The 24,300-nt window shown below is 45.0% G+C and overlaps 3 protein-coding genes across 4 annotated transcripts; all 3 read right to left on the bottom strand.

Moving 5' to 3' along the window:
- Nucleotides 1-1,288: 1,288 nt before the first annotated feature.
- On the bottom strand, nucleotides 1,289-7,572 carry LOC100842895 (SH3 domain-containing protein 2). Its single transcript, XM_003558227.4, has 10 exons — nucleotides 6,772-7,572; nucleotides 6,207-6,323; nucleotides 6,054-6,123; nucleotides 5,823-5,971; nucleotides 5,389-5,490; nucleotides 5,069-5,266; nucleotides 4,096-4,158; nucleotides 3,783-3,968; nucleotides 1,960-2,034; nucleotides 1,289-1,739 (listed from the first exon to the last, which is right to left on the bottom strand). Exons 1-10 carry the CDS (start codon nucleotides 6,829-6,831, stop codon nucleotides 1,611-1,613), a joined length of 1,149 nt encoding a protein of 382 aa, XP_003558275.1. The 5' UTR covers nucleotides 6,832-7,572; the 3' UTR covers nucleotides 1,289-1,610.
- A 2,332-nt stretch (nucleotides 7,573-9,904) lies between these two features.
- Nucleotides 9,905-20,861, bottom strand: LOC104581812 (protein ENHANCED DOWNY MILDEW 2). Of its 2 annotated transcripts, XM_014897429.2 has the most exons (9): nucleotides 20,723-20,859; nucleotides 15,350-15,560; nucleotides 14,720-14,795; nucleotides 12,144-12,190; nucleotides 11,394-11,487; nucleotides 11,203-11,316; nucleotides 10,714-10,961; nucleotides 10,580-10,627; nucleotides 9,905-10,482 (listed from the first exon to the last, which is right to left on the bottom strand). In XM_014897429.2, the coding sequence occupies exons 3-9, from the start codon at nucleotides 14,753-14,755 to the stop codon at nucleotides 10,206-10,208; spliced, it is 864 nt and encodes a 287-aa protein (XP_014752915.1). In that variant the 5' UTR covers nucleotides 14,756-14,795; nucleotides 15,350-15,560; nucleotides 20,723-20,859; the 3' UTR covers nucleotides 9,905-10,205. The 2 variants fall into 2 exon arrangements, with proteins under 2 accessions (XP_014752915.1, XP_024313147.1); XM_024457379.1 differs by lacking the exon at nucleotides 15,350-15,560 and having other exon boundaries at nucleotides 20,723-20,861.
- Nucleotides 20,862-22,600: 1,739 nt separating this feature from the next.
- Nucleotides 22,601-23,473, bottom strand: LOC100843199 (17.9 kDa class I heat shock protein). The gene has a single exon (XM_003558228.4). The coding sequence runs from the start codon at nucleotides 23,306-23,308 to the stop codon at nucleotides 22,832-22,834; it is 477 nt and encodes a 158-aa protein (XP_003558276.1). The 5' UTR covers nucleotides 23,309-23,473; the 3' UTR covers nucleotides 22,601-22,831.
- Between the last annotated feature and the right edge of the window lie 827 nt (nucleotides 23,474-24,300).

Raw genomic sequence — 24,300 nt, forward strand, 5'->3', positions numbered from 1 at the left:
TAGTCTCGCTGTGCAAACGAACGCTAGTTTTCACAGAAATGACGTGGTTCTGCATCCACAAACTCCCTGCGTATACATTAACTGACCGTGTCGCGTATTTTCCAATCCATTGCAATGTTAGGTAGAGTAGTGATCAGTCGAGCTGAGTGATCGAGCACCGCACCAACCGGAGTGGCTTATCCGTATAGGTATTAGGTAAAGTACGTAGTGAACCGAATGGGCTACCGCTACGCGTACATGGCCCAGTAAAGGAAAGTGGAAAAGCGGCCGCTGCTGGTGGGTCTGGCGGGCGCTCTGGCCGACGAGGCGATCCAGAGCCAGAGGCTGCTGAGCTGTGCTGTCTGTCTCATACCTGGTGTCCTTTTCTCCCCGATGTGGCCCTTTCCTCCCTCCCAGTCTGCCAAAGCCGGCCGCCAGTTTTTACCCTGTCTCAGCTTTATATAGTAAAAACACGTCGAAACTGTAACTTCCCGGGCCATGGCTGATGGCGCTGGGCTCTCTCGTGGACGAAAATGCAATGAACTAGCGCCGGCCGGTACCAGCAGCTCGTAAATGCCGAGCTCAGAGAGTACCATAGAGCACTTGTTCTTCCGAGCGAGCACCCAAGATTTGAGCTAGATTCCTCTGATCTAATGTCCCTTTCCGGAATCAATGGACAGACACCGTCTGCATTTTCGTGCCATCCATCCAGCACCGTATGCGTGGAGGTGGAGCCAAGTCGAGCGGATCACCGGCAAGTCTTCGGTAATAACCATCCATGACTTTTCAATGGGATTCCCAAGCTCCAACCCAGAACTGAGAAACTGGATCGATGAGGCCGAGCACGCCGCCATAACTGCACGCGGCCCCAGCGCGTAGCTAGCCAGGGATCGATGATGAATCGGTCAATCAATCAATCCGTGGACACCACAAACGGCCACTTGCGCATTGAACCTTGTCGGTCTCCCTTGCTTCTCGCCTCGCTGCTGCTTTTGCTAGAGCTTTTCACTTATGGTAGCATATCATCGGCCTAGAGCTTACACTCACCGAATGGAATGGGCCACTGGATCAGCAGCAAAAGAGAGGTGAAACTTGGGCAATAAATTCAAAGCCGAATATGTCTCTGGCAGCCGATGAGTTGGTGAGGTAAAAAAAGGCAAGTGTTTCTGTCGCAGTTAAGTTCATGCTTGCAGAAAAAGCGGGATCGAAGGATCCACACAATACGCAAGCCTCTTTTGCCCAATCGGATATACCGGAAGCTTCAATTGCGTCGTTGTCTTGCTATTTTGACCAGAGCAGCAAAGGTCACTTGTCGAATCTCGATCCAATCGAGAAAAACAAGACTGGTAATACTATCACTGTTTTGAAAACGACAGCATAAAGTCGGCAGGGAGAATGCTTTCCACATAAGAAGGGAAAGGTTACAACACCCCAGCACCAATAGCTCTATACATTGGGGAAGGAAAAAAAGAATAAGAAAAGAGATCCTAAAGGCAAAACACTATATCTTTTACATACGCACAGGAATCTGCACAGAAGAGTTCTACAAAATGCTAATCACTCGTGAATTATGACATGTACAAGAAAAGCTGGACGAAGGATGGATAGCAGCTATCAGAAGGAGAGAGAGATCAAGCAGTCAGAAGTCCAGGCTCTATCACCTTACTTGCCGGGGCTTTGTCCCTCTGCTGTACGTAAGCAGATGGGAACCAGCCAGCCTTTCCCTTGCATTCCCCCTCCGACCACCCATTTCGAGCCACCTGTGAAGACAGACAATATTGCTCAGTTAGCATTGCCGGTCCCCTGTGTTCTCTCTATTATAAAGGGACAAAGGGGACAATTATATGTTGCCTTGCAATGGTTACTGAACTAACTGCACGATGCGGTGGGTCTGAATAACGTACGAGGTGATTTATTTCTGAAGAGTTCATGAATGGATAAAATCTAACACTCAATGCTTATGTGCAAAACCATGTGTACCTGGCGGACCACAACGTAATCACCCACAGAAATATTGAGCTCACCATCAGCCTGAGCATCAAACGGATGGATTACCTGGTTAACAAGCAAGTCATAGGGTGTTCAGTTTGTTAAATAATGCACAAAGCTTTCCTGTATATGTTGGAAGAAAACACATGGAACTTCCATGCAAACATTTTCATGGTAGCACTGTACTATTTAGCAGGTGTAAAAATGAATAAAATAAAATGCAAGATAGGTGGGGAGCTTTGTTGAAGAAAAGTAGCATGGGCTATTCACGCTCATCAGGGTCGCATCAGAAAAATTGGAGGTCCAATGCGAAATCAAAATTTAGGATTCAGATGTGCAAAACTTAAATATATATTGTCCTAAATAAATAAATATATTTTTATTAACCACTATAGTAGCATAATTTTTTTCAACTAATTACATCTAATCAAAAGTAAAACTTGGAATTCTTAACTACTAATCTATTTTAACCAAAACTAAGAATCTTGCCAGTGCAATGCATGTGTTGAGACATGTAAATTAAGCGGCACATACATCTAATAAAACATAACGAAAGCACTAACCCATAAACAGATCACCTAAACATATTAAATTCAGAGCACGACCAGGCATAATTTACAAACCAATTGAAGTATCAAAATGCTAACTGGCAAGTCTGTCCATAATTCCCACATGACTTTGAAGGGAGACCTGTTATATATGTTACTATGTTGTATAATTCCTACGGATGGGTAGTGCCGCAATAAAAGGACAGCATGCACGAATTGATCTCGCGGGACATGAGAAGGTGCATTTGGAGAGCGGAAATGGGAGGAAATGAAGGAAAAGTAGAAGGGAGACGGAAAAAAATGAAAGGCAAATGTCAAAATTGGGTCAATAAGAGGATTAGTTATGCAATTTTTATAAGTGTGAGTAGGGAAATATCTAAATTTGGGACAGCATTTGGATGAGAATTATGAAAGTTGAATTAATATTTTTATATGTCTGAGATAAAAATTATACCATCTAATTCGTAACTTTTAGATTGGTATGGACATGTTATTTTTCTAACATTTCTTGTTATGAAATCTTTAATTATTTTTTTCTACACTGAGGCAGTAAAGCTGAGAGAAGATGGCAGTAAAAGTGGTGACAGAGAGGCGTGGGGTGGGAAGAATTTGGGTAATTGGGTTTTGCCGTGAAATATATTTTGCAGCAGCTCACCTTTTGTTGCTTTATGCGTAATGCTTTATTAATAACTTGCTTAGTATCAGACTATTAGTACCGAGGAAAAAACTGGGTGCTCCTCAACTTTGGAGATTTGCTCACTTTGAACCTGCTCATTGTACAGGCCTGTTTATCATATAAATCACTGTTTACACTGCACTTCCAGTTCATCAAAAGCTTGGAATTAAAGTTTCAAAGATTTCAGGCTACTAATGTTACCAAAATCACAATTTCTGACTCTCATGCTACCAAACAATAGTTCTTCACTTATTCATTTGTTGGCGAATCAGATGAACCATTATTTCAGAATCAATAGATGAAGTTCATATCATATAGTCATATAATTTATCCATCAAAGCACCATGTTTGTAAAAGGGGTGTCTATAATCTAATTAGAAATGAAATGGCAGCAGTTTGAAAGAAAACTTTGTGGGGCTCTCAAACCTACCAACTTCCACCAGTCTGTCTAAAATAGCTTGCGCCAGTACAGAACCAAAGTCTAATATGGAATAGCGGACTGCAATAACATGCTAGAATGACGAATAGTAGAGATGACATACTACAAATTCAATGATCTGCTTGATATGGACTGCCAAAAAAATACATACCTCCCCAACATAATGCACTTCCTGACTATTCCTTGTTGGTTCACTAGTTTCAGTTAATGCTGGATCTTCTGATGTGCTATTTGAGTGCTCATGTGTTGGTGACATTTTAGGCTCCGGTGATGGTTCTGATGATGCCTCATCGCAGTGGTTGTCTGACTCTCCATGATGTTGTTTTGCATGGAGCATCTGTGCAAATCAGTAGGTAAAAAAGAATAATCTTCACAAGAGAACACTCACATCTGTTTCATGGTTTAGCACATTAAAAATTTTCTATACAGGTCAAAGAATCTAATTTTCGTAAACAGTTATGCACCTCATCATGGAGTTTGTTTAGAATATCAGCAACGTTCTGATGATAAGTTCTCTCGGCAACAACCTGCAAGTGGAGCACAAGGTAAGCAAATGTCCATTTAACTCTTTAAGAAAGAAACTTTCTATGTGCAAACAGTTAATTTTGTTCAACAAACATTATCGAAGTCCACACAGGTATATCTGAAATACTAGGAGCGAGTAACTTTAACAAAAAAAGGAATAAAAAATTAGATCGTGCTGCTGAAGTTTGTTTATATTTTTACTTAATCAGCACATTACATTCAGTAGGATGTTTGGAACATCTAACTAAGGCTGCTACATCCAAAGCAGGCTGCCTGATTTATGCATTAGGGGCAATTAAAAAGAGAGACCCCCCCCCCCCCCCCCCCCACATCAGATAAACATCCAACAGCTGAAGCGCAGGCATTACAATCACATTTAACGCCAGAAAATCCAAACCATTTACAAATATCAGATGCCTGGTGATTAAAAAGAGCTGTCTCGTTCCAGGATAAAATTTCAAGGGGATTGGGCCAAACTATAAGAATAGTTGCATATATGCAGAAACTAAAATGTGAAAGACAAGATTTGAGAATTTATAAGATTTGTTCTACTTCTAATCAATAACTAAAGAACCCATACACTGGGATTGAGAACAAAAGCAATGTTATATATGACCACACGCACACATGCGCAAAGGAATAAAAAGATAACCACCGAAAAATTTCTAGTTACATCCTAGAAATCAGGTTTCTGATCAGCAAAGCCAAAAAGGCAATATATGACTTTGCTGTTTACAATTCTTGGCCTGAGTGTCATGTCATTCTATTGTAAAGCAAAAGAAGAAAAAAAGCCATCTTATGGAGATGTAAAGCTCCAGTGTCCATGCACAGGAAATCTTAAACGTAAACAAAACAGATTAAGACTTTAAGCGATATATACAGAATTTGAAATAACAGTGAGGCATATCATACCATTGCAAGGAGACGGTCGAAGGTGACCTGTTGCTGCTGAGCTTCTACATCCTCCATAGCTGCAGTTGCTTCTCTTCCTAATGCTGCTAGCGTAGTCCGGAGCTCTGATAATTTTGATTCTGCATGTTGCAATTTCAATGAATCTGAATTGCCACTGCTCTCCTTGGACTTCAGTTGCTTTCTCATCACATCAGCTATCTAATAAGAAAAACTTTGTTTTTAGTATCAGGCAAGTGTCGCCTGAGAAGAGGAATCTTTGCCCCGCAAAAAAAAAAAGAAGAGAAGAGGAATCTTCATTATCTTCATTTGTGATTCATTACCTGAGACTCCATGTCTTGTCTGATCCGTTGATAGCGGTAAGTTAACAAGCGAGCATCTTCAAGAGGAGCGCTCATTATCATTTCCCGGAGAGGCTCAAAAACCTGTGGGTAGGAAAAACCGAATGGTTAAACTATAGCAAGACAGCTGAATCATAAAATGTGTCAATCAGCTGCCATTCAGATAGATAGAATCATAGAAAAATTAGCAGTGCAATTTAGAATATGCAAGTCATCGTATGGCATGCAGGATTCACCACTTGCTTTGACACTATTCTGTTACTTTCCACAGAGTAAAACCTCATCTGGTTTCCTATGACTTGGGTAAGAAAGAAATATCTAAATGAGTTTTACTAAATACAAGAACAACATCCAGTAAAATTTGTAATTTGAAGAATTTAAGAAATAGTAAACTGAGGGTAGAATTAGCCTGTCACCTGCTCTCCAAGAACCTTAAGAAGTTTCTCTCGCTCTATCTCCATTTGGGTGTGGGATTTACCAAACTCAACTGAAGCTATTCCAAGAACAAAACCCAAGTTTTGATTGTTGTTTCCGTATTTGCAACAATCCTCAGCTAGTTTTTTCACTACAGGAAAAACATGATAGGATGAAAATCTCTCAAAATGGAAGTATAAGCAAATATCAGCAAGAACCCAATGTGAAGTTACCTATCTCCATCTGTTTGGTGCTAACAGCAACAAAACCCTCCACACCTCGTACGATGGTTCTTTGGAAATGCTACAAGATGAGAGAGAACCAATTAATTTTTAAACGATCAGCAAGGCTAGCTATTACAGCTATCAAACAGAAGGAGCACATACTTTAGCTGCCCTTGTAGAATTATAAAGCCTCTGCAGATTGTGATGGCACTCAAGTTCAGCTTCATCGACAAGAGAGGTGTCCTGATTATAGCGCGTGCTGAACGTCTTGCGAACCGCCTGCATCCACAAACGTAATTCTCTCAAGAACCAAAGATGCACAAAGCATGGCATCTGGTGATTGCTGACATTCTATTGGACCAAGTGAAATTAGGCTAATTATCTGAACAAGTCAGTAGCCACAGTCAAATGCACAAGGAATGAGCAGGTCCAGACTAGTGCCTGACAGTCAGAAAACTATGAGCACATAGGCAATTCGCTCCCTCCCAGTCTTCGCAAAAAAAATAAAAATTCGCTCGCTCCCAGTTACTGTTGTTCTCTCAATCTAGTGGTCACCACCCAGACCCTTAAACTAGCTTTGTGCGGAATCAGAAATTAAACCTGGGGAGTAATAGCCGCACCAAGAACTCTAGCAGGCCCGTTCACGCCGGGCCAAAATTCCGGTAATCCGGCACGCGGTGATCGGCGGGAGGCTGAATTGCTCCAATTTCAGAAGAGGAATCCGTACCTGCTGCTGCTTGGCGACGTGCTCCCGGAGCTTGCTGGCCTGCTTCTTGAGCGTCTCCATCCGCGCCGACCGACACGATCAACAAGAAGCCAACGACGCCTCTCCGGCGGTAGATAGGATTTGGGGGGAGGTAATAGAGGCGCGAGCTACACAATAACGAACCCCCACGGGGTAAAAAAAAATATATATATCTGCAGGGCAAGTAGCAATCTCCTGCTACATGCCACAGCGCGAAGCAGCTAGAAGCCGGCGTCAGCTGTTGTTCGGATCGACGTTTGTACAGTAGCAGCAGCGCGGTAGTCTAGCAGAGCAGCCGCCCCTCGCCTCTCCGCGTTTTGTTGCGTTGCGGTGGTGGAGGTGGGGTTGGTGAGGAAGGCTTGGCTGCAGTAGCTATAACCGCTGCCGTTGTCGCGCAGGCGGTCAGTAACAGTAAGCTGGGAATGGGTTCAGTCAAAGGCGAGGAGAACAAGACCGCGCGCCGTGGGCACTGGGCTCGCCGGCCGACAACGGCGCTGAGGCCGAGCGAGCGAGCGGCGGGACTGGCAGATGGGAAGAAAATTCTGAATCTCCAAGCAGCATAGAACCAACCGCTAAGCTCTGAAGTCTGAACTGTACAGGTAGGAATGGGATGGGCTTCGATTGCCAGAGGGAAAGCGTGGTTACGGAGGGATGACGGGATTAACGCGGTTAAGCCGCGCGTTACTCCCACGCCATGGGTGCTGTGCGTGCGTGCGTTCGTGGGGCTGTGGGATGCGCGTGGATGGCGACGCCACGGGGTTCCCGCTACTGCGTGCGAACGAATGAACCGAAAGTGGCAGATACGTGGACTTGGCGGCGTCCCCCGCGCCGGACTTCCGGTGAGACAAGCGGCGGTCCTCTTCGTCGCGGTAATTCTAGTTCACAAACGTTCTGTTATAGGCCAACGCTTCCTAGTTGCCCACTTCCGGGAGGACATTCTGCTGAACTGCTGATGACACCACACAGAGATAGTGGTCGGCCAGGCCTCCTGCACGGTCGCTTTCGCTTCAGACTAGGCGCGTGGCTTCGCGAGGTCAAGGCTATCCCCGTCACCTAATCTCATCTCGTCTGTAAAATAATGAGATCGTCATGTCATCTCAACCCAATGCTTCCTGAGGTAAGCATTAGTTACTGAACTTGCCAGGTTGCAATGTATAGACCACTCAGTATTGATTTGTCGTCGGGAACCAAACAATCGCGGTCACGACAGATTCAGCAAAGCAATACCCAAATAGAAAATCTAATCTAATATCTAATTAAAGTAGCAGAAATTCTATGGTACAGATTTTACAAAACTTATTGAACGGTGAAGATTTAATCTACTGTGGCAGATAACTAAAATTAAAACTCTGCGAAGCCCATAAGATTAGGAAAATCTCCCGATCGACCACCACGCGTCTTCACAGAGTAGCCGTCTTCCACCGCTACCACGATCCATAAAACTACAATACGGCACGCAGCCGTCCCCGTGCTATCCTTACCACGTACGGTCTTCAAAGTAGCGCGCTCGCCGGCCACAAGCATATATATAGCTGGATGCGCGTCTGTCGAGTCCGTGCAGAAACTTGATTCCGCCGTGATGCATCGTCCAAACCAGGGAGCTGCTGGCCGACGGCCACGCTCCTGCGCTCCTCGATCGTGTCCTGTCTCCCTACCTCTCAAGTCTCAGCGACGTGGGGAGGTGCATGCATGCGCAGATAGATCGATTGCTAACTAATCACGGAGCCTTGGCAGATTAGTGTAACAAATAATCAGAAAGCACTCCTCTTAAAATAATGAGAAACCAAGAGACCAATCTCGACAAAAAGAAACCAAGAGACCGTGGCGATTCGATCGGGGCTTCCGACTTCCCCTAATCGACCGGCGAACTCTCCGGTGGCCTTCCTGGTGTCTGTGGCGCAGGGGCCCGCCGCGGCTCGGCGTGCAGACGGGCACGCGTGAAGATGGTGCGGCGGGCGGGTAGCGCGACGGCCGCGCGTGAAGACTAGCGGCGAGCATGGTGGAACGGGCAGAAGACGTGGCGGCACGCGCTCCCGTGGGTACGGGCAGACGGGCCGCGCGCATCAGTGTTCGTGCGAGTAGGCAGCCGACAGGAGCAGTCATGCGGCGCGAAGAGAGCAGGCAGGCAACGTCGGGCGCAGGACGCGCATAGGAGGAGAAAGAAACCAAAAAGGAAATAGATGAGTCATTGGCAAGTGGGCCGAAACCTGTTTTGGGAAACACGACGAAAAGAGTGTATTTTTTCTCAAAGTATATTTCTTCTTCTATTCCTAAAACTGATTTTAGTTAATCGGTTTTATGTAACCGGCTAGAGATGATCCAACACTTAAAAACACACACAAATTTGTTACAACTTACAACACCCAGGTTCGAACACGAGTTGCTGATTGTCACAGCAACTCAGCAACATTTGCGACCATATGATGGTTGAAAGAGTCACATGTTGATTTAAAAGGGTTAAAGAGTAATAAAATTCAAAAACATCATAATTACGTATTCTAAGTACTGAGCATACAACTCCTTACAGAATCATAATATTTCGGAACCAGTTATTCGAACTTAGTAAGGAAACAACACGACATGGAAAAAATAAAATCAAGTCCTAGACATATATGCAGCGGGCGGTCAGTCAGTCTCTCTCTCTCTGCGCGCGTGCGAAACTAATCCCGATAACATGCGAGTGCTGGCATACGTGAAACCGTATGCTCGGTGTAGAAAGCTTTTCGCAAAAAACTTAAAAAAATAATGAAAATCATTAATGAGTTTAAATTGCTAAATTGCATACATAATCAATCTGCTAAAGAATATTATATATGCATCATTCAATTGGATTTAATTGTCACAAGTTTAGCCAAAATTATGTCTAAAACTTACTTAAAGCCGTGATAATTAAATCGGAACGAATGTTTTATTATACAAGTCTAGCCGCACATGGGTCCTCGCTAATACAGTACGATTGGCTCAACAGTAGAGTGTAGGCTATGCAGCACCCGCCAGGAGAGTATCGCCCTCAGGCGAGCTGGCCAAAATAAGTACCTGTAAAGTTGCATCCGACAACACAGCAAGAGGACAAAAAAAAAGGCAACTATCCGTAGTACCACCCAACATTTCTATCTTGCTTCAACTCGGGATTATCTGCATTGTCTCAATGACGCTTCATACTTATGAATGTCAATTTCTGGCAATGTAAGAAATATCAATGACACGGTACCCATATGGATTTACAGTCCCCGGGCACCACCATCGCTACATCAACACATGATGCAACATCTCTCTAAGAAAACAATAAGAATTCAAATTGATCCAACAGACTGCAGATAATGTTCTGTCATAGACGACACAAAGTTTTAACTTTCTTTCGAAATCATGAGAACCTAAGACAGCTGCCTTACTCCAAGACGCTGGGTAATCAATCATCAAGGCAAGATGCTTGGATGTGGCCCTGGGAACAAAGGCTCAGCTGCAAAGGCCTCCATGGGACCGGAACCAGTACTTGCATTATGCTCAATCGATCTGTGCTGAGACGTTTCAGCCTGTTCTGGTGCTGGTTTGCCCGTGTGAGTTTGAGGTCCATTGTCTCTACCCTTCTGAACATGATCAATCTGTCCTTCCACAGCACTTTCAACTTCGATTTCTGGAAATTTAAGATGGTCCCTTTTTGCACTTCTGAGACGTTTTGCAATCTTATGATCACTGCAAAGGTTTTGCAGTCATCACAAACTTAGAAAAGGTAGAGGATGGAGGGCGTAGAGGATACTTGATGGCAAAGGGATGGAGGGCGAAAGCTTACCTACAATACATCAAAATCCCTCCTTCAGTGTTCCATGTGGGGGCAGTCCTACAATACATGCACAAAGGTTCAACAAAAGCAAACATATTAAAGCGGACAATATCACCAGGAACTGTCCAAGACATAAATCAAACCTTGGCATGCATTCTGGATGAAATGCTTTGGGGCAGCGTCTGCATATTACCAACTGCATTTTCGACATATCACCACCCTCTGTTGCATGTTTCCTTGATACTTCCTTTTGTTCATTCTTGCAAGACATGCATTCATGCAAAGGGCATAAAACTTCTTCAACTTTTTCATTGAGGTCCCACTGGGAAAGACACTCAGGGTGGTAAAAACGTTTACAACCATCCTTGTTGCACTGAAAGACAGGAAGGACCTGAGAAAAATGCAAAGAAGTTTACAAATTACAAGACCTCTTTCCTGATGACCAACTACATATGCAAAAAGTTATTGAATATTTCAGATCCTAAATGAAATCAATCATCATTTGTTTTTATTTGCACCCTTGCCTCCTATAGGTACGCATTCCCAATACCAAAACACTACTGTTTTTTCTCTCTCATTATTCTCAATTACATAAGAGCATTAAGAATGAGTAAATCAAGTGCCGGAGATACCCCTTGTTGGTTTGAATTGTTTTTTGATGACATGTCTGATGGTCCCAACTGTCCACAAACAAAGCACTGATGGTGCTTGTACTTGCAATTATTGCATAGAAACTTGGGAACCTCCTATATAATTCAAAAGTCAGATGTCAATACCAAACATAAAAAAAAAGAACAAAACTGAACTAGGTAAGGGTTAGCACCTGTTGCTCTATACTCAACTTAAGACTTGTGCATTTTGAATATGCACCAGTACGTTTGGTTGCGTGGAACCACCTTCCACAAATACCATCACAACTATAGTAGATCATGTTACGAAAATGTGTCAATATCTTGGGGAAACAAAAGGATTAGCATTCAAGATTTCAAGTACATAATTTTAAAAAGGGTATATGCATCAACGATAAGGCACTTTTCCCGAAACAGAATAGGAAAACCTCTTCATGCCTAGGCAAGCTTGCATGCTCCACAACATACACCATGATTTTTTTGCGATTTTCAGCCAAGGAGCACACCAGCTCCCCATGATACAAAATTTTGGTTGATAACAAGAGCTTTCCTTAGTGTTCATGCAATGCAGGCTAATATAATTACGCAATCAGGTTACTCACATAGATATACACAATAATAGATGGCCAGCTAGAGCCTTGACAACAACTATTAGTATGGAGAAAATATGACATATGAACAAAATGCTCTATTCTGAATAAATGAGTTAAAAATCTATTAGGTTATAAGATAGACGAAAAAAACATTAAATATATTTTTTCGAACCAATCTAGTATGTACCAACTATACTTGAACTTCTGTTTTCCAGAAAAGGGACTATACAACAGGGGATCCATGAACTAGATGCGGGATTCTCCAAAATTCCAGATTAACCCCAAAAGCCAAAAATAGTATATACCCTACTACATTTTCAATAACAACCTAGACAAATAGAGTAGGCCTACCTTAGCAACTGGCCACCATCATCACAAATTGCACAAACATAGTCATCCTGCACAAGCATGTCATTTTAGTTATACATATCGAAACAAGATGAACTGTAACTGTAGAAGTATGAAATATAACTAAACCTGAGCAGCCGAACTATTAAACAAATGTAACTTGCAGTGCAAAAAGCAGATGTACCTTGAAGAAAGGTTGGCTAGTGATTATTTTAATCAACACCATCAATATCTTTAAATATCAAGCAATTACGACTGAACCTTGCTTTTCAGGGTATTTTTTTCATTCAAATAATAATCAGCTAAAAATTACACGTTTGAACTGAAATGATACAAATTGCATGTCATGGTCATTAGCTCCAAGAAAACAAACTGGTTTTCAGTTCGACAATAGATGCACATCTAGAAATGAGACCATATTTTACCATAAGCAAAGGGAATAACGCAAAATAACAAAAGCCCAAAGATTTTAAGAACAAAACAAACCTCGTAAAATTCACTCTATATAATTTATGAATAACTTCGAGAGTATTGTCCGTTGAATGAACTTGACCCATTCTTGAGACGTGGCACATCTGGATGCTACTGGCCTTTGGATATCAGGTTCATTGAACTAGATTCTACCATGTGTAGCCTCTAGGAGATTTCATGGTTTTTTGAAGAAATGGAGATGCCATGGTTGGGCTTAATCTGATCACTATGCAGCCCAAAATGAAACACGCACATCTCAATGGAGGCTCAAACTATCACTTACACTTTGACCGTTCTTCTCCATTCTAAACCCTTCCATGCATGATAATGTGTCGCAACAAAATAAATCCCTCCTGACAGCATGGTTTTTGAGTCGAGGACAGTCCACTAGCTGGCGCAGTGATGGCGGCTCGCTGCTCCGACTCGACTAGCAGGACAAGTCGCGCGACCCGTCGGCTAGGACTACGACTTGCTCCGACTAGCTGCGCGACTAGGAAGTGACTAGACTTAGACAGTGATATTTTGGGGGAGATATCTTCTCCCATGCTGCTTTAGGCAGTAGGCATGGGATCAGCTTTCTCCGGCGAGGACTCGACAGCCGATCTGCTCTCCATCGGTGGAAGAAGGCATCGGGAGGGAGAGAAGAAGGCACAAGGAGGGAGAGAAGAAGGCAGTTGCTGGGATTGCCCTCGTGCTGAGATTCATGGACAGTTTGGATGGCTGGACGTCTGGATGGTTTCAACTAGTGTGGACCGCTGGATGGCTTCAGGAAAGCTAGGGTTTTTTAATGGGCCAGGCAGGCACCATCCCTTAATACTCGATCAAACCACTCCTGCAGTCATCTTCTTCCTCGATGAGGTGGCTCTACCAGTGCTGAGGTCCCAGCCGCCAAAGCCTCCTCCTTGCTAGTCACCACCCTGACTATACTTGGTATTGTCTTTTGGAAAATGCAATACGAGCTATTTTAAAAGCCACCTCTCGGACAAAATGTGCATACTCATGAAATTTCATTTTTATGATTCGTCAGAGTTTTCTTTTGTATTACTACTATTATAGTTCATAGTATCTAAGCAGTCTGTTGCTACAATTTGCTTCTGAATGGATTCAAGTCTGGTTAGTAACAAATTTGTATCTACATGGATATGAAAAATGTCTTAAATTTGCATATTTTCTGTTATGATCTGTTCTGTCAATTTGTGTACTGATCACTCGCGTGCAAAGCATGTACAACTTACTAGTCACCAGATAACACGTAGATTAAACTGGTGGATGAACGCAAGACGATATGAAAAACACGAAAGTGAAGGTGACACGGGAAGACAACACCTTTGGTTCCCCCAGCAATAACAGGATGTAGCTTCCATTTCAAGCGGAGTAGACGATTAGATGGGCCAGCTTGGCGAAAATGGAGAGGGCATCACAAATGAGAAAGGATAGTGAAGACTAGGGTTTGAATGATAAACTCTATAACATGACATATCATCCATCTCAGCTCAAGGTAGCGCTCTATAGAGTAAAATGCACCGGAAGTCCTTATTCTTTCGCAAAGGTGTCAAGTAGGTTCCTAATCTTTCAAAACGCACATTTAGGTCCTGATTGTTTGATAAGTGGTTCATCCCAGGTCCCTCGGCTGTATGTGCAGCTCCGGCCGCATGACGTGGCTGCCACCTAGGCTTTGGGCCCACACGTCAGGCGAGGCTGTGGCGTTGCAGTCTTACGGAACCAACCCCCCCCCCCCCACACACACACACACAAACACACACAACTATTCTCCTCTCATTTCACGGCCCTTCTCCTCACCTCCCTGGCGTTCGATGAGGCGACGGCTAGACGGCGAAAGAATACTATCTAGGGGGCACTAGTCAAAGTGATGCGTGTGTGGTCAGACACCAACTGGAATGGTCAGGACCTGGAATGACTCTCTTAACGTACTACGAGGGGTAAAAGGCGCATTTTCATAATACTTGAACGACATGATACTTTAGAGATCTCATTGCATTTGATTATTTAGAAACAAAAGATAAAGTGTAAAAGATTACGTTTCTAGCATGTGGCCAGTAAAATCATAATCGATAATGTGAAAGAGCTACTTAAAAAGAGGTATTTACCACTCGCCGAAAAGCAGAAGTATGATCCTCCTCCATGGATACTTCGATTATATAATCACTCAACAGATTCTCACGCCTGTTTAGAACAAAGGAATAAGTAAAACATCAGAGAAGAGTATGAATCTATGTGCAAATCATAGGATTATAAACTAGGATAGGAAACATAAGAACTGATGTTTGGCCCATGGTACAAAAATAGAATTGCAAAAGAGTTGAGATATAATAGCAAAACAAAAGAGTGTCCAATCATCCTCTTAATCACCACCAATCCACCATAAATTTTGGGTTAAATACAATGCATTTAATTTCATTTTTTAAATTTCTTTCGGCATTTCATTTGTTAGACATTCATATATAAGAAACTTAAGCCATAACATCCATTAACTTATGGTGTATTGCTAATTAGCTATTCTAGTTTCACCATGCCTTAGGTTGTAGTTGGAAAGAAAACTAGAATAAAACTTTGTTTATTTGGCATGTCCAAGTATGGTAAGTTCTGGTACGTCTGGCGACACATGTACGTATTGAATACCAAACAAATCATGATATAAATGAAAAATGGGACATAGCCTATATATGTTACCACCGAAGAGCGAGAGCCAACGGATCCAATCGGAAAGGGGAAGGGACCTGGGAAGAACTCAGGAGGCGAGGTGGAAGAAGATCAGTAGGAGGCGGCGGTCGACGACATCTGGCGGCGGTGAGTTCCCAGTCGGCGAGGTTTGGCGGTGGCGAGTTCCCAGTCGGCGAGGTTCGGCAGCGGCGGAACAGAACCAGTGCCGGCGTCGGGCAACACGTGAGGGCTGCACCAGAGAGCTTTAGCCTCAGGAGAGCCGGCGACCTGATCGGGAACAGAGGAGATCGAGAATGGATCAGGAAGAGGAATTTAGAGCACGATTTGCGCGTGCGGTGGGGATCAAAACCCTAGGCTAGGAAATAAGCTACTTGCATTTCCAGGCGGTCAAAGGCGAGTATAAATACACGTACAAGTGGCAAATATGCATAAAACCCCTTATACAATGGGGATATCACACGGCTATATGTTTACAACTCTAACACTAGACCTTTTAATGTTTCATTATTTTCACTATAGACCTTTCAATGTTTTGTTTCTCCTGTTGCTCGTGATCCTTGACTCACCATGCGGTTCTTTCTGCTGGTTAGCTTATTGACTCTTGTTGTCGCATCATTCTTGACCTTGACTCTGGTTCCATTCAGGATCGTCACACGGTACTTCTAGTTGGAGCAGGCCTGGTGCCATGACTCTTAGGGCCTCTGGGAACTTGACTGGCCTAGTTCTCCTTCTGTTGCCCCTGTCGCCAGCCTTTCTGCTCCGTTTGTTCTGTCTACTGGCTCTTTTCAACAGTGAGACATCATCATCTTGGTCATCTATGTGGTTCCTGTCTTCTCGTAGTGAGGTTTTATCTATATATCAGAAGTTTGCTGCCATGGTTCGCACCAAGTTCCAGACTCCTATTCGTATTTTTAGTGCATACTCTGTTGGCAAGTATACCTCCCGTTCTCTGCATGGATTCCTTGCTGAGCAGGGTACCCTTGCTCAGTTGTCTTGTCCCGATGCTCATGCTCAGAATGGTGTTGTTAAGCATCGTCATCTCCTTGAGACAACTCACACCTTGATGATCCATGCCTCTCTTCCTCCTCAATTTTGGCCTGAGGCCTGAGGTGGTATCTATTGTTTCTTATCTTATCAACATCCAACCATCTTCTACTCTTAAAGGGGGCACTCCTCTTGAGCGTTTCTCTGTGATCGCTCTCCTGACTACTCTGAGCTTGGTCGTTTGATTGCGTTTGCTACGTTCTTCTCGCCAATCGCGAGCGTACGAAGGCGAGGCGCGACTGAAGATTGCATGTACAATTGTAGCTTTAGGTAGACACAATCACCAGCGAAGGTGCATTCTAAACACCCTTTGTAGGATTGAATCTTGATAACGTTGCTAGGCATGGAGCAGATGTTGGCGCACCAACTAGGATGACATCACCATCATTAAGCCATGCCGCCAAGTCCGGCACAGCACACTCAGCACCATTGAGCATGCCGAGGTGACGAGGACTCTGCTCGTAGAGCACCTTGAAGGGTGACCGGCCAAGAGCCGAATGAGAAGACGTGTTGTACCAGAACTTGGCCAGCAGTAGCCACCAAGCCCACTATTTGGGGCTAGAGTGCACAAAGCAACGAATGCAGGCTTCGAGGCATTGGTTCACCCGCTCCATCTGGGAATGGTAAGCCTAACTCATGCGAAGCTTCATGTTGGCAAGACGAAAGAGTTCACGCCATAGGGAACTCATGAAGATCTCGTTACGGTCGAAGATAAGATCCAGCTTGTAAAGATATGTTTGTGCAATTTATAGACGTTGTCAAGATATGTTTGTGCCACTTGTAAGGCCAATAAAGGATGCGAAAGGGGCACAAAATTGGCGTACTGGAAAATTAGTCGAGATGACCATGATGCAGTCGAAGCAGGAGGAACGCAATAGCCCTTCTATGAAATCGAGTGACACGACCTGCCATGCGCCATCTGGTATCCGCAAGGGTTGGAGTAGACTGGGGTAACACGCCCGTTCGGTCTTGGTTTGCTTGCATGTAGTGTAGGCCGCCACGTCACGGAGCACATCTTGCTTGAGCCTATGCCACACAAACAGCTTGAGGGTATGCTCATAGGTCACCTGGCCACCAAAGTGGCCGCCGGTAGCCCCATTATGAAGAGCGTGCAAGATCTTGCCTTAAACTGTGGGGTTAGCCACAACCAACAATCGCCCTTGAAGTCGAAGAAGTCCATTGGCAAAGGTATAGGGGGAACACACGGCAAATGGCTCGTCTCAAGAAGTCCATTGGCAAAGGTATAGGGGGAACACACGGCAAATGGCTCCTTGAGCCGAGCCAAAATTTTCTGGGTTTCTGGATTGTGGAGGTAGCCCGAGCTAATCTCCTCCTGCCACGCCGAAACACATGTGCTGATCGCGACAGTTCTCCCTAACTGGCTTCGACATTGCACGACTAGGCTTCACCGCGCGGTTGTCGACCCCTTTATTGTAGACCAAGCAGTCGTGGAACCCCAGTAGTTTGGCCATCGCCTCATGTTGCCAAGGGGTGTCTAGACGCTGATCTTCCAGGTGGACCATGCTCCTTTGGCCCATGTGAATCACGAGCTGTGCAAACTGTAGGCAAGGCCAGTGCTCAACTGCTAATAGGATCGCCAGGCTTTTTCTCATAAGTAGACAGAAGCTACGTCTTGGCACCGAGTGCTTTGCTCAGGTAAGTGATTGGATGCCCCTTCTGCATAAGTACCGCGCCAATGCCTTTATCAGAAGGATCCGTCTCAGCAGCAAATGGTAAAGTGAAATCCAGAAGTGCCAGGACATGACCCAGAGAAGAGCCTGTTGCAGAGTTCGGAAAGCTTTCTCTTTGGTTTCAATCCATTGAAAAGAAAAAGAAAAAGTAAAATTTGTTAGTCGCCTATTAGCAACCATACCGATCTTTCACCCACTGACTCCACTGACATATGAAGGGGAAGGCCTATCACCTGCATTAGCAATATTTTTGGGATCAGTCGCGGCGTCGGCTCCACTGATGACTTGACCCAAGTATGTAGCTGTGCTTGGGAGAAAGAGCATTTACCAAGCTTTACCTTGAGTTGATGCTGGCCAGCACAGCCACATGTTTGTCCAATGTCCGGGTGTAGATATATCATATGGAACACGTAATGGCCATGGTGTGTCTTGAGCGCCGTTTTGTGCCCATCTTCCGATCGCATGCAGATTTGGTGATAGCTGGCGCGAAGGTCGAGGCTAGTGAACCGATGGCCGTTGGCAAACTTGTCAAGCAACTCGTGATAACCGGCAGAGTGTATCAGTTATTCACCGTGCGAGCATTGAGCTGGCGGTAGTCAATGCAGAACATCCATGCCCCGACCTTCGTCTTGACTAAAAGAACCGGGGAAGAGTACGGAATCGCACTATGGCGGATGATTCCCTGCTACAACATCTCAGCATACTGGTTCTCAATCTCGTCCTTCTGCGTGGGGTTATAGCGATAGGGCCGAAGATTAACTGGTTTTGCTCCAAGAAGCCGAGGAATAGCATGATCAAATGGTCTCGCTGGCAACAGACCACTTGGCAGAAGTTTAAGAAGCTTGTCTTAGGACAAAGCTGGGACTTATTATATTACGAAGGGAGTACTTTACAAGAGCAATCCCCTATTTAAGCACCAACCAGGGGTCCAAGGCCCTGTGCCAAGATATGATAGAAAGCCTAATCTGGCATACATAATAAATTGGATGATCGAAACCTTAGGGACATAGGGTGAATCACATGCAGCCTCTGTTGTGAAATAAGAAGCTTCTAAAACTTGCTCACAGACTGTGTTAGCACAAAACTGGGAAAAAAATGTTAAGTTGTTCAATGAAAGAATTTCTGAGTCTAATGGAAATAGCTAAATCTTTTTCCAATGGAAATATAGCTATTTCGGCCCGAGAAATAGCAAAACTGCTTTTCAAGTCTAAAAGAAATTTTGTTTGATTGTTCATGCTACTCCCATCGCCCATCTCTAAATAGGAAGATGATTTTATTCAGTACACGTGAAAGGATGCTACAAATTTAACATACTAAGATAATTTAACATACTAAGATATCACAAATCAAAGTCACGAAATTACAGAACATGATGTGATACCTAAGGCATGCACTGAATGTTAGTACTAATCTTGTCATAATTAAGTTGTGGTATCTAGAAGAATCTAGTTGGCTGTCAGTAGATGGAGCTAGCTTAGTCATGAAGTATCCAGGGTATGTAGGAGTCTTTCTAGAAGTAATAGTAGTAGTCTTCAAGTCAGTTTTGAATAGCTCAAGGAGCAGTTTGTAGTAGCTTCTAGATGTTACTATTTTTTGAACAGTAACTGACCTAGAAAGCCTATATAGGGATGTAACCCCCCACCCCCCCCCCCCCCTCTTAAGAAAACCAAGCTTGTACTACCTAGAGAAGAATAAATGTAGGTTCATATTTTGTGTGAGTGCCTAGACACTAACATACCAAAAAGAGAGAGACGAAGGTGTGCGTGAAGCTCATCTATTAGAAGGTCAGAGCCTCCTAGCTACAATTGGTATCGGAGCCTCAAGATCCGAGGCGGTGGCGACGGACTCCATGCGAGGTGGAGGACGACGTCAGGAGGTGCAGATCTGAGACGGCGGCTGTAGTTGGCGGATTCCATGCGAGATGTGATGCTTTTGGAGACCGTGCACATGCGTTAGTGTGAGGCCGACCACTATGGTGTGATGCCATTGTGAGTAGAAATGTTGGTGTGAAACCGAAAAGGTGGTGTGAAGCCACCTTATATGTAGTCATTGCAAGGCTGACAAGCATGCTATGATGCCGATGCTAGGCATGAGGCGGTGTGTGTCTGTCACAAGATGAAGCACATGGTCCAGGTGATCTGGATTAGTGGATCTAGTTGATATGACAAGATCAGGGGGAGAATGTTAGTACCAATCTTGTCATAATTAAGTTGTGGTATCTAGAAGAATCTAGTTGGCTGTTAGTAGATGAAGCTAGCTTAGTCATGAAGTATCCAGGGTATGTAGGAGTCTTTCTAGAAGTAAGAGTAGTAGTCTTAAGTCAGTTTTGAATATCTCAAAGCAGTTTGTAGTAGCTTCTAGATGTTACTGTTATGTGAACGTATCCCCCCTTGTAAGAAAACCAAGCTTGTACTAACCCCCTTGTAAGAAAACCAAGCTTGTAGTACCTAGAGAGGAATAAATGTAGTTTCATATTTTGTGTGTGTGAGAGACTCTAACATACGAGCGAGGGAGGGAGGGAGGGAGGGAGGGGGAGAGAGAGAGAGAGAGAGAGAGTGCGTGTGGGCGTGAAGCTCATCTATTAGAAGGTGAGAGCTCCCTAGCTACACTGAACACATTGCAAAAACTAGTTCGAGAAGAAAAACTTTAAAAACAGAGAGCTGCTATTCCTAAAAAAATGGAAAATTAGTGTACCTTGGTAACAAATCAGGAAGCAGATCCCACATGACCCTGCGACAATCGTTTTCAGCTTATGCAACAATCTGAATTCTTGGGCTCTGTTGCAGATAGAAGCAAGCAGAAGAAATCTGGAGGCCGGGAACGCGAGGATTAAACAAGTTCTGCTGGAAGCCTTCTCGAAGCGACAAGGATGGGCGCCATTGAGTAGAAGAATTGCGAGTTGATCTCGGGGATATTGTCCTGTATGGTTGTGTTTTGGCCTGTTGGCTCTTAGGTGTTTTGCCTGGAACCTGTAATAGGCTTCCTGTAGCTTGTTGCATGTTTAGTCTGGACCTTTTTTTTTCCTCTGTTTCTGATGGTTTAAACACTTGTGATAACTGGGGGCGGTTTCTCTAATAGAAATCGATGGGAGGAGCCCATTGTTTCAAAAAAAAACCTTGGTAACAAACGATACAACTGGATTTCTTTTTGTTTGGGAGAGTTCCTCATGTTCCATTTCTTTAGGCGTGCACCTTGCTAAGATTGAAACATCAAGGCCCGTAGTTCAGATGCATTCAGAGCCACCAGCCCTTCTTTCTTTTCTGCAACATGGTGCTCCTGAAGGAAGTCAAACCAGCGTAACAGAACTGATTAGTGAGTGGAACCTACGAGAATTTCTCTGCATTTGCTAGAAACATAAATGCAAGATGCTCCACTTGGCTTTGGACTTACTTCTGAATTCTTGAAGACATCACCCATATCATCTACAGATAACGTCCCTGAGGAGAAATACAATGCAAACCACGTGCGCAATCTCAGTCCTCTCCTGGTGCTCCCTCCCTCAGAGTCTTGAGCACACTCCGTGGCAAAACAAGCAGCCCTGCAGCTAGCCTACAGCAAAAAATATTTGCATTCAGCCATTTCAGCAAACAGGTGGCGGCATGCACAAGACAGTAACAAATGAAGGTATGGAGTAGATCTTCACACAAGCTTGCTTATTTGATCAACGCAATCGATCATCATTCTCTCAAAAAAACACAACTGATCATGACATTGCGATGAATGAAGCACGACTCTATACCTTTGGCATACTATCCCTTCGGTCTTCTCTCCTGCGGGGTGCCTCCGTCCCATAGAGCTGCTCCAGGCCTCATTAGGTTGCCAGCGTACCAATCCACTAGGGTATTGGGTTGATACCCGTCCCTTCCACTCCTTTGATCCCTTCCACCATAAGATCTTGTATCACACCACGCTCGGTATTCTTGAAAAAAAAATCGATGAAATAAAACTCAAAATCCAGAAGGCAAAAAAAAAGAAGAGAAAATGTTACGAAACCAGGAGGAGGAGATTTCCCACCACTCCATTTGCGTCGGATAGAGAGAACGAAACGGCTGCCGGACGGCCGAAGGTCGTGAACGGAGAGAAAGAAGGTGGTGGCGCCATCGTCTCCGCTCGCCCAGGGCATCTTGCGGGAAGAGGTTTCACTGGGGAAGAAGGGGAGAGGTCCCATTTTCCTGATTATCCTCCAAACCGAGAACCGACGGCGCCATTCTTTTTGCCTCTCCTCGCGTGGGTGCCCCGTGGATCGACGGGGTCGCCGGGTCGGTGCCGGGATTGGATTGGTCCCCAGCCGGGCTGATCCACCGCGAACGGCTCGGCGCTGCCGGCAGGGGTACGGAGGAGAGGGCGTGCCTGGGAGGGCTTTTCCATGGGGCCGATGCGATTGAATGGGAGTAGTAGATCTAATCCTACGATCCGTACCTCATTTGCTATTGCCTGGTTTTGTCCGTCGATTAGGCGCACGCCTCTCTGCTTTACCTTCTCTTCCATACGAGGAACAGCGGAAACACTACTTCGGTCCTCCCCCGAAATCCCACATTCCACAATCCACTACGGCGAATAAAAATTAGCAGAAAACGTAATATCGACTCCAACAGCATCATTGTTCCTTAGTCACTGAGAGAGCAGCATCGATTACAGACGCGAACGATGGAAACATACAGAAGGACTGAGAACACAGACAGAAGAGAATCACTGACTCGACGAGACATCAGACCATCACACACCGGACAACACAACAAGACTCGAATTTATTCCATCGCGACGACTCAGGCAAGCTTCATCACACGCAGGGGACGCAGGCGTCTAGCCGGAGATCTGGATGGACTTGACGTCGGGCTTCTTGGCCTCCTCCTTGGGCACGGTGACGGTGAGCACGCCGTTCTCCATGGACGCCTTGACCTGCTCCGCCTTGGCGTTGTCGGGGAGCCTGAACCTGCGCAGGAACTTGCCGCTGCTGCGCTCCACCCGGTGCCAGGTGTCGGTCTTCTCCTCGTGCTCCTTGTTGCGCTCGCCGCTGATCTGCAGGATGTTGCCGTCCTCCACCTCCACCTTCACCTCCTCCTTCTTCAGCCCCGGCACATCCGCCTTGAACACGTGCGCCTCGGGGGTCTCCTTCCAGTCGATGCGGGCGCCCGCGAAGGCCGCCGTCTCGGAGGAGGAGGAGCGGGGGAAGGACGGGACGAGGCTGCTGCTGCCGGAGCCGAAGGGAAAACCGTCGAACGGGTCCCAGAGGTCGAGGGAGAAGGGGTCGAACACGTTGCTGCGGCGGATCAGCGACATTGTCGGTCGGGTCGGTGGCGAATCAAGCTGCTGGTCGAAGGGAACGGCGATTTGGTTGGTGTTTCGGATGCGGAGATAGATTTTTTGATCGTTTGGATGGGTCTCTGTCCGGAGCGAGGGGAGAATTTATTGAGTGTGGGAATGGTGGTAGTGGAGAAGAAAACATACTTCTGGAGAACTCCCCCGTCTTCCGGAAAGAACCAGAGTGCACTGGACTTGATTCTCTGTCGGGCCCGAATTGGAATTGGTACGGTACGGTGATGAGCCTTGAAAGAACCAGAAGCTTCTGGAATAGGCTCTGCACAAGTTGCAGACACGCTAAACTTGGTCCTGTAGATTACAGATTTTTGTTCTTCTGGCGGAACGCAGCTTTTATCATCATTCGAGAACGACTGAACGAGACTTAATTTTGTTTGACGATGCACGTTATTCTACAACTACTCCAACCACGGCGGAATGCAGCTTTTATCATCACTAACCTTATTCTACCACTACTCCCTCTGGACTAAATTCTTGACTCAGATTTGACAAAAAAATAAAATGCACCGCAGGTCCTAACACTATTTTGAGTGTGTCAAGTGAGTTCTAATTTTATCAAAATGCATATTTGGACCCTAGTTCTTTGTAAGTTGTTCACGAATGGTCCTAATCGAGTCTGAGCCGCTGTTGACCGACCAGGTGGCAAATTGACTGCCATGCTGGCTAACTGCCGGGTCGCGGAAATTGCAAATAGGCCCAAAATTTACGTTTTGCTCATTTTGTGGTCCTTTCACCGGTTCTCCCCACCTCGCTCGAAGCAATGGCGACATGACGGGCGATTCTAGGGTTGCCACTCCAGCGAGCTTTGAAGGAGGGCCAGCGGTGAGGCTGGGGCAGCGACGAGAGCGGCTCAAGCGGCGGGAGAAAGAAAGATAAGAATGAGAAACAAATTGCCAACTGCAGTCTCCATTGTTTATAAGGGAGTTTCTGCAAATTTCCAAACCACAAGAATG

Source organism: Brachypodium distachyon, chromosome 1 (assembly GCF_000005505.3).
Source record: "Brachypodium distachyon strain Bd21 chromosome 1, Brachypodium_distachyon_v3.0, whole genome shotgun sequence".
In the NCBI taxonomy this organism is placed as follows: domain Eukaryota; kingdom Viridiplantae; phylum Streptophyta; class Magnoliopsida; order Poales; family Poaceae; genus Brachypodium; species Brachypodium distachyon.